The sequence below is a fragment of the Danio aesculapii genome, chromosome 5 (genome assembly GCF_903798145.1).
Source record: "Danio aesculapii chromosome 5, fDanAes4.1, whole genome shotgun sequence".
Lineage (NCBI taxonomy): Eukaryota > Metazoa > Chordata > Actinopteri > Cypriniformes > Danionidae > Danio > Danio aesculapii.
In genome coordinates, this window is record NC_079439.1 from 5992883 (window position 1) to 6006033 (window position 13151).

A 13151-nucleotide genomic window follows, 5' to 3' on the forward strand; every position below is an offset into this window, starting at 1 on the left:
CATATGAATAACAAAAAACAACAACAAAAAAAAAAACTATTGTAAATTTGATGCAGTTTGTCCTAATAATATTAATAATAATAATAATAATAATAATAATAATAGGAAAATAGATCTAATGAAATGATGAGGAGGGATGATATCATTCTGCACCTTTATCTGTAGCCAATAAGATTCCAATTACACTCTAGTTCATTGAGTATTCATGCATGGAATTATTTGGCTAATAATAAAAATAATAAAATAATTTCACTATCAATTTAATGTATGTTGTCTCAATAATAATAGAAAATCCACTGAATTGATGAGGAGGGATGATGCTATTCAGTATCTTTATCTGGAGCCAAAAGAATTTCGTGACATTATAATTCATTAAATATTTATGAATGAAATTATTTGGTTAATAATAATAATAATAATAATAATAATAATAATAACAACGGGATAATATCATTACGTATCTTAATCTAGAGCCAATAAGATTCCATGACATACAAGTTCATTTGAATATTTATGCATGCAATTATTTGGCTCTAATACCAATGCACAATGAAGAAAGGAGATTCCACTGTCAATTTAATGCATTTTGTCTCTATAATAATAATAATAATAATAATAGTAATAATAATAATTGAAAAATAGAAATCTACTGGAATGATTAGGAGGGATGATGTCATTCTGCATCTTTATCTGAAGCCAATAGGATTCTGAATAGATTCTAGTTCATTGAATATTCATGCATGGGATCATTTGGTTCTCATGTGAATACACAATGAAAACAAAAAGGTTCCAATGTCAGTTTGATGAATTTTGTCTCAATAATAATAATAATTAAAAAATAGAAAATCTACTGAAATGATGAGGGGGGATGATGTCATTCTGCATCTTAATCTGGACCCAATAAGATTCTAAATACATTCTAGTTCATTGAATAATTATGCATGGAATTATTTGGTTATCATATCAATACACAATAAAAAAAGGGGATTGCACTGTTATTTGGTGCATTTTGTCCCAAATAATAATAATAATAATAATAATGATAATAACAACAACAACAAGAAAATCCACTGAAAACATGAGGTCTACAAGACTGGAAGGGATGATGTCAATCTGCACCTTTATCTTAAGCCAATAGGAGTCCTTGGCATTCTAGTTCATTAAATATTCATGCCTGAAATTATTCGGTTTTCATATGAATGCATGATGTAAACAAAAACAAAAAAAGGGGGGGATTGACATTCAATTTGATGTATTTCATCCAAATATTACGAAGAAAATCCAGCAAAACACTCTGAACACAAGCAGAATGAATTGCTCCCACATGTATGTAAGATCATTTCACATTCAAGTTTGATGCAATTTGACACACATCGAAAATAATCACTCAAAACCATTTGCAATGATGACGTGCACAACTTCAGAAGTGATGTCATTAGGTCACTTAAATGGGAGCCAATGACATTAGAGTTCATTAATTATTCATGCTTACGATTATTTGGGTATCATAAAAGTAATCAATGAAAACAAATGCAGAACTGGGGAAACTTTGGTTTTATGAAACATAAGAAGAATAAATCATTCTTATAATTAATTAGATGCAATAATTTTTGCTGAAACAAACGTCGTCATTGTCAATAATTATTGAATGTTGTCATTGCTTGTCATGAAACAAGCAGAATTAATCGTTCTTATGTAAATGGTGTCATCAAAATTAATTTCATTCAACAATTAAAGTATTTAAAAAAATTGCTGAATATATTTGGTCATCATCTATCAATACGTGATCAAACAAAACCAAATAATGGCGGTAAACACGTGAAAATGGATCATGAAATGTGAGCAGAATTAAACATTGATGAATCCATATTAGAACAGAAATGGTCATTACATATTTAATTAGATGAAACAATCAAAGCAAAACTTCCCATTTAGTAAACAAACTGCCCGTTTAGTAAACAATCATCTGTCAGTCTAATGAGCGTTCATTTATCAGAACGTCACAGGGTTATTTGATATCCAAAATATGTTTCAATTTTAGGTGATATTACAATACAAAGCGTAGCGTTGGAACGCATCCAAAATATGACTTGATATCACAATTATACGCTCGTGAATTTGATAAATGTACAAATGCAGCCTGTTTTTGGAGGTATTACAGTAAAATGTATTCCTCTCTCGATTCTAGTTGAGTTCGATCTACTCAATAATATAGGCCTGATGCTAATTCATTGTAAAATTGACACAGTTCCATGCTTGAGCCACCTTTAAATGAAGTTATCTGGAGTGAAAAGAGCGGACACGACAATCTAAAACACTAGATCTACACATAACTACTGACAAGCACACGAGTTATAACAAAAACTATAAATATAAATAAAGATAAACAGCCAAGAAAATGTGTCAAACTAATGAGATGATGAGGAGGAGATTTTGCAGGAAACAAAAAACTACAGTAACCGACAAATGTCTTGTTGTGGATCCCAGTTGTAAGAGCAACAAATAATAACTTGACTTCTAGTTGATCATTTGGAAAAGTGGCAGAAGGTCGATTTTTCTGCTGAATCATCTGTTGAACTGCATCCCAATCATCACCAATACTGCAGAAGACCTACTGGGACCCACATAGACTCAAGATTCTCATAGAAATCAGTCAAGTTTGGTGAAGGAAAATCATGGTTTGGGATTACATTCAGTATGGGGGCGTGCGAGAGATCTGCAGGATGGCAACATCAACAGCCTGAGGTATCAAGACATTTGTGCGGCCCATTACATTACAAACCACAGGAGAGGGCAAATTCTTCTGCAGGATAGCGCTCCTTCTCATACTTCAGCCTCCACATCAAAGCTCCTGAAAGCAAAGAAAGTCAAGCTGCTCCAGGATTGGCCAGCCCAGTCACCAGACACGAACATTATTGAGCATGTCTGGGGTAAGATGGAGGAGGCACTGAAGATGAATCCAAAGAGTCTTGATGAACTAAGCAAAGTCAGACCTTCCTGTCCTAATGAAATCATTCAAACTCCAGGCATGATCATATTTTATTTTGGTAAAATAAGCGTAATCTAGAGGCCTTTGTCTTTCATATAAGCCACTTCTGATACCAAATGATCAACTAGAAGTCGAGTTATTATTTGTTCTTCCTAAAACTTGTATAGGCGACAAGACTTTTGTCAGGTAGTGTACAAGTCGTCAAGAGACTCGGTTGTGAATCTAATGGTTTGCAATTGAAAGAGTGTGTCTTTTCAGCTAGCAGTATTTCTGTCAATGTTAGCAGTACACCAGAGTCTTGATCGTTAATTCACTTTATAGGATTGCTCTAAAAAAAGGCTTTAATTTTGTTAAGTGTGAATCAATTTAAGGCATTAACGGAAAGACGGTGAAGGAGGCTTTTTGTTATTAAATACTGACTGTTTTAGTGTCTGATATATCACGACGGAGCGCCTGGAAGACAACGAATGTCACATGATATCAGGTCTCAATCGTGAAGCACATGCTGAATGAATTTCTGCACAATTTGTTTGTGTAAAACATTCTTGTGTTAATTAATGAAAAGAATTGCATGGGGTAACTGATGCGAGAATGACGATGCATTAGGGCTGCACATTGAATTGATGCATTTGGCCTGCGCACAATATATCTTTTGAGAATCAATATCGCAATGTGCTCATCTGCAATAGTCACATCGCAGGATCTGTAATGTCATGTTGGGATTATAATTAACCAGAAACCACAGTTCATACTCAAATAAAAAGACTACTTATTTAAAAAGAGCTGAAGCAACTCAATTCTTGATATTATTCTGGGACAACTTAATTGTTTTATGTTTAATCCGCTTAAATTTAAGTGAACTCGATTTGTGTTGGGACAACATGAATGAATTGTGGAACCCTGCATTTTTTATAGTGCAGTACACATGATTTGTGGAGTTCTTGTGAATTTTAACCGTAATCTAACAGTGTAAAATATTTTTACTTGGATGTGTTTTTAAGGTCTACGATTGTAAGATTTAAGCAAATTAAAAACGTTTTTGCCACTTTTACAAAGATTAATTTTGTTTATAAAATGAAGACGGGTTATTTTAGATTCGATAATTAGATTTTTATACTTCAATATTGTTAGATTCCAACAAAAACCATGAAGCATATTTCATTTTTATTATTATCTTTCTTCTGTTGTTTTTATCTGGGCTTTAATTTGTTTAAGTTTTTATATTTTTTTGGAAATTTTATGCAGATCCTACAAAATCATCCCAATCAATGTAAAATTATTAATTATTTCCAAACAGCTATAATATAATATAATATAATATAATATAATATAATATAATATAATATAATAATAATATAACATAATATAATATAATATAATATAATATAATATAATATAATATAATATAATATGCATGTTAATAAAGGCTTTTGAACTTTTCTCACTTATTTTGCCTTGGACTTATTATTTAGATTTGCATACTTTTAAAGAGCTTCCAGCCTCCGCCAATGAGACTGCAGCTCTGCACAAGACGTTTGGCCAGCGGAGAAATTAAAATGGTCGTGCCCAACTGAGTCTGGTTTCTCTCAAGGTTTTTTCTTCACTTTCGCCAATTAGTGAATTTTTTTTTCCCTCTCCGCTGTCGCCACTGGCTTGCATGGTTCGGGATCTGTAGAGCTGCGCATCGTTGGATTTGCTCTTCAGTGTTTGAACCCTCAGTAGTGATTATTAAACCACACTGAACTGAGCTAAACTGAACTGAACTTGAACACTACAAACTGAACTACACTGTTCCTATTTACTGTGACCTTTTATGTGAAGCTGCTTTGACACAATCTACATTGTATAAGCGCTATACAAATAAAGGTGAATTGAATTGAATTGAAAGAATCCCTTATCCAAAGAGCACTAATACATTGATTACGCTTGAAGCTTTGTATTGTTTGCACACAGTGCTCAGTATAAATGAGTACGCCCCATTTTGAAAATGAATATTTTTATCTATATCATTTATTTTTCTTTGGCTTAGTCCCTTATTTATCAGGGGGCGCCACAGCGGAATGAACCGGCAACTATTTTGGCATACGTTTTGCGCAGCGGATGCCCTTCCAGCCACAACCTATTACTGGGTAAGACCAAGAGCTGCACGATTCTGGATAAAAAAATTGAAAATCTCGATTCTTCTGCTTAAAATAAAGATTAGGATGTTTTCACGATTCTGTAGATGTTAAATAAAGGTTAATCTGAGTAGCCTATTATTATTATTTCTCAAACATACAGTAAAACAATGATCATAATATTATATGTAGGTCTACTGTTGGTTAAAATGCTCAATTTTGAATAGACTTAATTGGAATTATTATGTTTGAGACACATGCTTGCAACCTGTCATTGACAACATTATTAGACCATTTTTTTTCTACTAGTGAAATCAGACATTTGTCATTATCAGATGCTCTCTTGCATCATATTCAGCATTATATATAGGCTAGAGTAGTTATACTGACCATGTTAAACATTTATTTTCATGCACAACTGTGTGTTCGCTATGAAAGAAAAATATTCAATGTTTGTCGTAATCATAACTCTAAAACGCGACATGATTATTTAAGTGAAGTTTTATAAACTAATTTCGAGAGGAGCACGTGATATGATTGAGCACGTCTGGCCGCTCATCTGTAATCAGTAATAATCCAATCAGAGTGATTCTAGTTTACTATAAATAGATCATTTTCTTCCTACTGCTCTATCTTCGTTTGGAAGAATTCCCCCTTCCACCCCATCTCCTCCTTTTCCTCCCTTTTCTAAAGGGGGAGCTCTCGAGACCTACCGGATCTCCTGATATGCTTATCGACCGGGCGGGAGCCCTGGGCTCAAATATCTCCGAGCTCAGGGTTCTCTCCCGGGACAGCATGCCAAACCTGCTTTAAATGCCAAGCATATCTAAGTGGGAACTCTTGAAATGATGTTTCGGTTTCATTTTCACTGCTAAGTGCTGTGCATACATCTCGTGCGGCTCTCAAACGATCGCTCTGTGCAACAAACTGAATGTTATTTACAACTGTATTACCTGTTATTCACAGCCTATGCAGGTTCTGTTCACTAAAGTAGACATCATTCACAAGCGCGCGTACGCCTGCCCTCTCTATGGTAACAGCTCACGGTCAGCTCACGTCACGTGTGATTTCGCAGCCACGAATACATCATTACATAAAGACAGAAATGACGTTTTGGGTTAATTATACCTTATAAATACAGTATGTGACTCTTTCAACACCATTTAGAGGTGTCCACGTTGCTGAGCAATGCATGTAAAACAATGTGAAGACTTGTGCGGCCCCCTTTTATGCTTCTCTCCTGAACTTGAAAATATGATTGGCAGAATCGTAGAAATGCTGGATTAAGATCGTCTAGGGCAGGGATGGGCAAACTCGATCCTGGAGGGCCGGTGTCCTGCATAGTTTTGCACCAACCCTAATCAAACACACCTGCTTGTAGCTTTCTAGTGATCTTGAAGACACTAATTAGGGTGTTCAGGTGTGTTTGATTAGTGTTGGAGCAAAACTCTGCAGGGACACCAGCCCTCGAGGATCGAGTTTGCCCATGCCTGGTCTAGGGGGTCGAATCGAGATCTTTTTTTGATTAATCGTGCAGCTCTAGTAACACCCATACACTCTCACATTTACACACACTCATACACACACTGTTTAGTTTATTAAATCATCCCAACCAATGTAAAATTATTTCCAAACAGCTACTTGGGTCATTTTGTGAAATTAAATTCATACTGTATGGCCATATTTATCGCAGAAATGCAAAATATTGCAATGTCAGTTTCGTTTCCAATATTGTGCAGCCCTAGTGTTCATTCTTATTCTGATTTGTAAAACACAAGTGGAAAGATTCAATGAAGCGCAACTCATTTTCTTCGATGCATTACTGAAATTCGTTCTGCTTGTGTATTGCATGTGGATACATTTCTCTATTTGTTTGCTAAAAGAACACACAATTACACACAGAGTTGTAAAAGTTTTCAAGGACACACATACAGTACACACACACACACACTGTGACACACAAAAAAACCCCTAATAAAGCTTAAACACGTCCTCAAGTCTTTGTCGAACAGCATAGATTTGCTGGAATGACTCTTTTAATCAGTTAATAACGGAATATCTCTTGATCTTGCGTGTGAAATCTGACGCATCTAAAGGTCTGAAAATACTTTGTGTGAAAATTGTGTGATTGTGTAAAGTTTGAGAAAGCACGACGTAAAGCTTCGACGCTGGAAGAACAAACAAACGCTGTGGAAATCCAAAAGGCTAGGCACTGAGAAAACAGGTGGAATGGATTGGGAAAATGACCTGGCGATGATGTCACACGGTGTCTAATCCTGATTGGTTAGAGTTCTTCATAGTCTCCGCCTTCACTGTTTCCAGGTCCGTCTCCTCCCGCCAGAAAAGCCTCAAGATCATCCACAGTTCCTGCTTTCTTGGTCCTGGAGGATTTCTTCTTCTTCTTGTCTTTCTCATCTCCCGTTACGGTCTCCTCTTTTTCCTTTTTCTTGTGTTTGTGTCGTTTTTTGCTGCTTTTCTCATCCTCCTGAAAAAACAACAACAAAATTTTAGATAACAGTTTGACAGACAACAGAATATATTTAAAACAACAAACAAAATGAGCTTCAAGCGTAATTAATGTACCAATAGCGCCTTTCACACAGTGATGCCGGTAAATATCCGGAAAATTTCAGGAACGACTTTATTTACCGGTAAATTTTTAAAAAGCGCTGTTCACACAGACAAGAATGTTACGGAATTTTTCCGGAGAAAACCATTCACACATCCATTCCAAAATACCGGCAAATTCTGACATCATTAACCAGAAATGAGCTCTATACGGATGCGCTTGTATTTGTAAACATTTGATTACATTACAAACTCTGTGGATGGATAAGTATTGTAAACAACTTTGATGAAAACATAAGGAGGAACACTTTCTCATGTCGAGACGTTCATAACATGTGTGTGCTGGCGCTCACCGGCTGCTTGACGTGCACACGTGTCAAGCAACTGAAGCAGAGTTGAAGGTAAACAAACAGCGGTTAATCATAAGCATTTTATCCATAATTTTTTCCACAGTTGGCATTAAGGAAGATAGAAATGTTATCTGACTAACATCTAGCAGCTAAATGCTCCCCGCGTTCGCGCGGGTTTCCTCTGGGTGCTCCGGTTTCCCCCACAGTCCAAAGACATGCACTATAGGTAAATTAAATAAGCTAAATTGCCCGTAGTGTATGTGTGTGGATGAGCATGTGTGGGTGTTCCCCAGTGATGGGTTGCAGCTGGAAGGGCATGCGCAGCGTAAAACATATGTTAGATAAGTTGGCGGTTCATTCCGCTGTGGTGACCCCAGATTAATAAAGGGACTGAGCAGAAAAGAAAATGGTCACACTTTACAATAAGGTTCATTAGTTAATGTTAATTAATGCATTTACTAACATGAACAAACAATGAACAATACATTTACTACAGTATCTGTTTATGTTCGTTAACATTAGTTAATGAAAATACATTGTTCATTGTTAGTTCATGTTAACTCACGGTGTATTAACTAATGTTAACAAGCATGGACCTGGATGTTAATAAAGCATTAGTAAATGTTCAATTATGATTACTAAATGCTGTACAAGTGTTATTCATGATTAGTTCATGTTAGTAAATGCATTAACTAATGAACCTTATTGTAAAGTGTTACCAAGAAAATGAATGAAAATTGGTTATGCACATCAATTTAACTCTTTTATTTCTCTATGCATTACTGAAATTCATTCTGCTTGTGTACTGCATGTGGATTTGCGAACAAATTTCTCTACTTGTTTTGTTCCTGTATACTATACGGTTTCCTAACAGAAATACACAAACCATGTGTATTTAAACATAGACAAATCTTGTCAGCTTAACTGCATCCGCTGATTTATTAATCGCTTTCAATCAATAATATGGTCAAATTTTTTTATATCTCACTTCTTTGCTTTTCTTTTTCTTCTTTTTCTTATCCTTAGTGGAGTGTCTGCTTTCATTATCTGCAAAATAAAACAGACCTATAAGTGTTTGTTATGCTGAAACACATTCGTTTAAAAGTGCAAAGTACAAACCATGTTGTAAACACATATTATATGAATACCATTTACTTTAAAAAAATTCTCCATTAATTTAACATGCTACTAAATCCCATTGAGCACAAAAAACGCTGTCGAAATTAAAACAATTTTAAAGAACGCGTGTTTAAAGGTGTGGAAAGATTTATTTGAGAAGTACATTCATTTATTCATTCATTTTCTTTTCGGCTGAGTCCCTTTAGTCATCTGGGGGCGCCACAGTGGAATGAATCGCCAACTTATCCAGCATATGTTTTACGCAGCGGATGCCCTTCCAGCTGCAACCCATCACTGGGAAACACCCATACACTCCCGTTCACACACAGACACAACAGACACTTCAGCTTACCCAATTCACTTATAGCGCATGTGTTTGGACTGTTGGGGAAACCGGAGCACCCGGAGGAATCCCAAGCCAACATGATGAGAACATGCAAACTCCACACAGAAATGCCAACTGACCCAGCCGAGGACTCGAACCAGTGACTTTCTTGCTGTGAGGCAACAGCGCTACCCACTGCGCTATAGATGGGGAACACGGTGGATCAGTGTTTAGCACTGTCGCCTCATAGCAAGAAGGTCGCTGGTTCAAGACCCGGCTGGGTCAGTTTGGATGTTCTCCCCGTGTTGGTGTGGGTTTCCTCCGGGTAAACACATGCGCTATAGGGGCATTGAACAAACTAAATTGGCTGTAGTGTACATGAAAATGAGTATGTGAGCGTGTATGGATGTTTCCCAGTACTGGTTTGCAGATGGAAAGGCATCCACGGCGTAAAAACATATGCTGGATAGGTTGCCGATCATTCCACTTCCAAATGAGTTAAGGGACTAAGCCGAAGGAAAATGAATGACTGAATGTATTGATACTCATATTACAGTGAGTGGTCTAGTGTAAGTTAAATTGATACCAAGCATAAAAACATTCATTTATGAAAACTCTCGCATTATTTTCTGTATGTCTTCATTTAAATGCATTTGCAGAATTCACGAACAGCTTAAACTCTGCTGGTGTCACCTGTATAAAGCAATTCCATATTAAGTGTTAATTAAACTGACACTTAAATTAACAGGTAAAAACTAGGACAGGTTTCATTAAGTGATTAAATCATTTCAATCCTTTACTCATCTATAAATATGAAGGTATGAATTCCCTAAATTTAGGATCAGTGAATATTTAACTCAACGTTACCTTCCTGATCTTCACTGCTTTCTTTACTTTTAGGTGTCGCCTCTTCCAAGCCCAAGCCGAACAGGTCAATATCACTGTTAATGGTCTTAAATGAGGGCGCAACAGGTTTGGGAGGCTCCGTGAGTCCAGCTAACACAAAACCATCATCCGAGCGGTCAGAAAAGTCATCTCGTGCAGAGAAAGCGCCCTAGGGACAATAGAAAACAATAGCAAAGTCAGCATTTTTTTCCTGAGCTAAATATTTAGAGCATTCATGCATTAAATATGAATACATGTAGTTATTGTACACCATATATTTACACCTAATTGTTTTTTTACCTTCTCTGGTAAATCAGCAATAGGAAATAACATGTGAATGCGTGAATATAGACACTGGATATGAATACATTTGCATTTCAGTTAACAGCAGGGCTTGACATTAACTGTTTTGATCACCAGCCACTGTGGCTAGTGGTTTTCCAACGCTACTAGCCACTCGCCATTTTCACTAGCCACATTTTTGTTGTTGGGAAAAGATATTTTCATATGCATAAAATTTGACTGACATGCTGAAATGACTTGATTTAGACTTCGTGTTATGCCCACATGCCTCCTCATTCATTTCGCTTCTTGTGTGTATGAACTTGCTTAATGCACACAAGCAAATGGGTTGTGATTTCACTGTGTCGCATTGGAATTAGTTTTTAATTTTACATGACTTTTCAGGGCTTAAAATAAAGGATTTACCAAATTTATCTCTGACCACATCAAAAATAAAAAATAAAGAATTATTTCTTGGGCAGAATTTAAATAATGTGTTAAAACAAGCAAAATATAGCTGTATACATGCTTTTTATTCAACAAAACCTCTTTAAAAAAAAAAACAAAACAATTGATATTTAAAAGGAATTATTCTCATGTATCTAAAACTATGCACAGTAATCGGCTGAAGGCTCCAGATTACCAGTGAACTACACATAACTGGGAAGTTAATCTCCTAATAAAGCAATGCTATTGTAAAAATGATAATTAATTCAAATTAACAAAAATAACCAAGCAGGTGAAAAACATACTGTGTGTGATAATGGAAGGATGATCACGTGCACAAGGGTAACGTTAGGCCCATAATCTATTCAGAGATTGGTAAAAGCGAAAGCGGGAACTGCTGCTGCTTACAAAAACACCTTTTTTTCTAAAAACGTCTGGAGCTCTCGAAAGCAGCAGGACTGTGGGTGCACAAGCATCACTTCTGTTCATTTCAAAGAGAACCGATAACAGCAGTAGCGTTTCCAGGCACAGTTGATTCGCGCCAGGAAACGGGAGCGCGCATCACATCACCTGTGCGTGCAGGTGATGCCCTCTCATTCGGGATTCAGCTGCTCGCGAACGCTATTTTTGTCAGTCGTGCTGCTTCTTGATTCTAAAATCACATTTGCATGCATACTGGGATATCTCTATTCTCTATACAATATATAAATGACTTTCAACCAGACAAAGTGGCTAGTAGGAGTGTCTATCTAACTCGCCACAGCCGAAATCTAACCGTATTGGCGGGTGTTAATGTCAAGCCCTGGTTAACAGACTGTTTATTTTAATGCAATTTCAGCATCAATGGCAAAAGGCCAACATTTTCATGGCAAAAACAAACAAACAAACAGTATTATAAAAACATCAAGCAAGCTGAAAAAACATGAAATTAAAATGAAAGATTTGTCAATTTAATGATAAAAATATTGATATTCTATGGTAAAATCATATAAAAAAATTCCAAATAAGGTTTCATTATATAATGTTAGTTAATATTTTTAATAACATGAGCAAACACTTGACAAAACATTCATTACACTATTTATTCCTTTTGAAAATAAAGTCATTTAGAGTTAGTTCGTGTTAAAGGGCACCTATTTTACCTCTTTTTCAAGATTTAAGATAAGTCTTTTGTGTCTCCATGTGTCTGTAAAGTTTCAGCTCAAAATACCCATCAGATTATTTATTATACCTTTCTGAACTATGTCATTTTCAGCTCTGAGCACACATTGTAGCTTGTTTTTGTTGCCTGTGCCTTTAATGCAAATGAGCTAGTTCTCTCCGCCCACCATTCCCACGTGCCTGTCAGAGTGTGCCTCAATCTCTGGCTACGTCAGATAAACAGCACAGTGACAGACATAAAGGAAGCAGATCTCATGTAACGTTTGTTAGACTACAGTAAGAACTTTCCCAATGATTATTTGAGTTAATTCAAGCCTTTCTGCAACGATGAGTCACACATAATGTCGTTACAAAGTTCACACGCACAGTTTTGCACAGTTTTTACACTGTTTGCACAGTTTTTGCATGCAAATGTGACAAGATACATGTTAATATCCACTGCTGTATGGATATCCGTTACGTTAATGTACAAAATAAACGATTTAACGTCCACAAACCGGGATTAAATAGTCTTCTTTTATAATTGTACTGATATGCGGCTGTGGTGATGAATAACAGTGAGTTTACCATCCTTAAGCTACTTTATTACAAACATGCACAGATTTAAAAACGTTTTAAACTCATTCTTGATCACATTTGATGATCACAGAGAGCTGAACAGATCTTTTAATCCCAGTTGATTTGTGCATTTCCCGTCCTGTAGATATGATTATACTCATTAATACAGGGGAGATGTTAATATGTGGCTGTCAATCAATTCGGTGGGCGGGGAAACCACACTCCTACGTCACATTGCAGTGGGCCTCAAAATGTGAGGGATTTGGATCCTATTTTGTGTTTATATCACCCCAATATGACTGTGGACACACTTTACCTAAACACAGTTCTGTCCAAACAGCTTACAAAAG

At 36.1% G+C, this 13151-nt stretch overlaps 1 protein-coding gene across 2 annotated transcripts in view; it reads right to left on the bottom strand.

Moving 5' to 3' along the window:
* Positions 1-4410: 4410 nt before the first annotated feature.
* Positions 4411-13151, bottom strand: part of rabl6a (RAB, member RAS oncogene family-like 6a) — a 64170-nt gene continuing 55429 nt past the window's right edge. For both annotated transcript variants that reach the window (XM_056457280.1, XM_056457279.1), the window contains exons 14-16: positions 10336-10522; positions 9013-9071; positions 4411-7591 (exon numbers count right to left, since the gene is read on the bottom strand). In XM_056457280.1, coding sequence (XP_056313255.1) covers positions 7391-7591; positions 9013-9071; positions 10336-10522 — 447 coding nt within the window. In that variant the 3' untranslated portion in view covers positions 4411-7390. The remainder of the gene's footprint in view (positions 7592-9012; positions 9072-10335; positions 10523-13151) is intronic.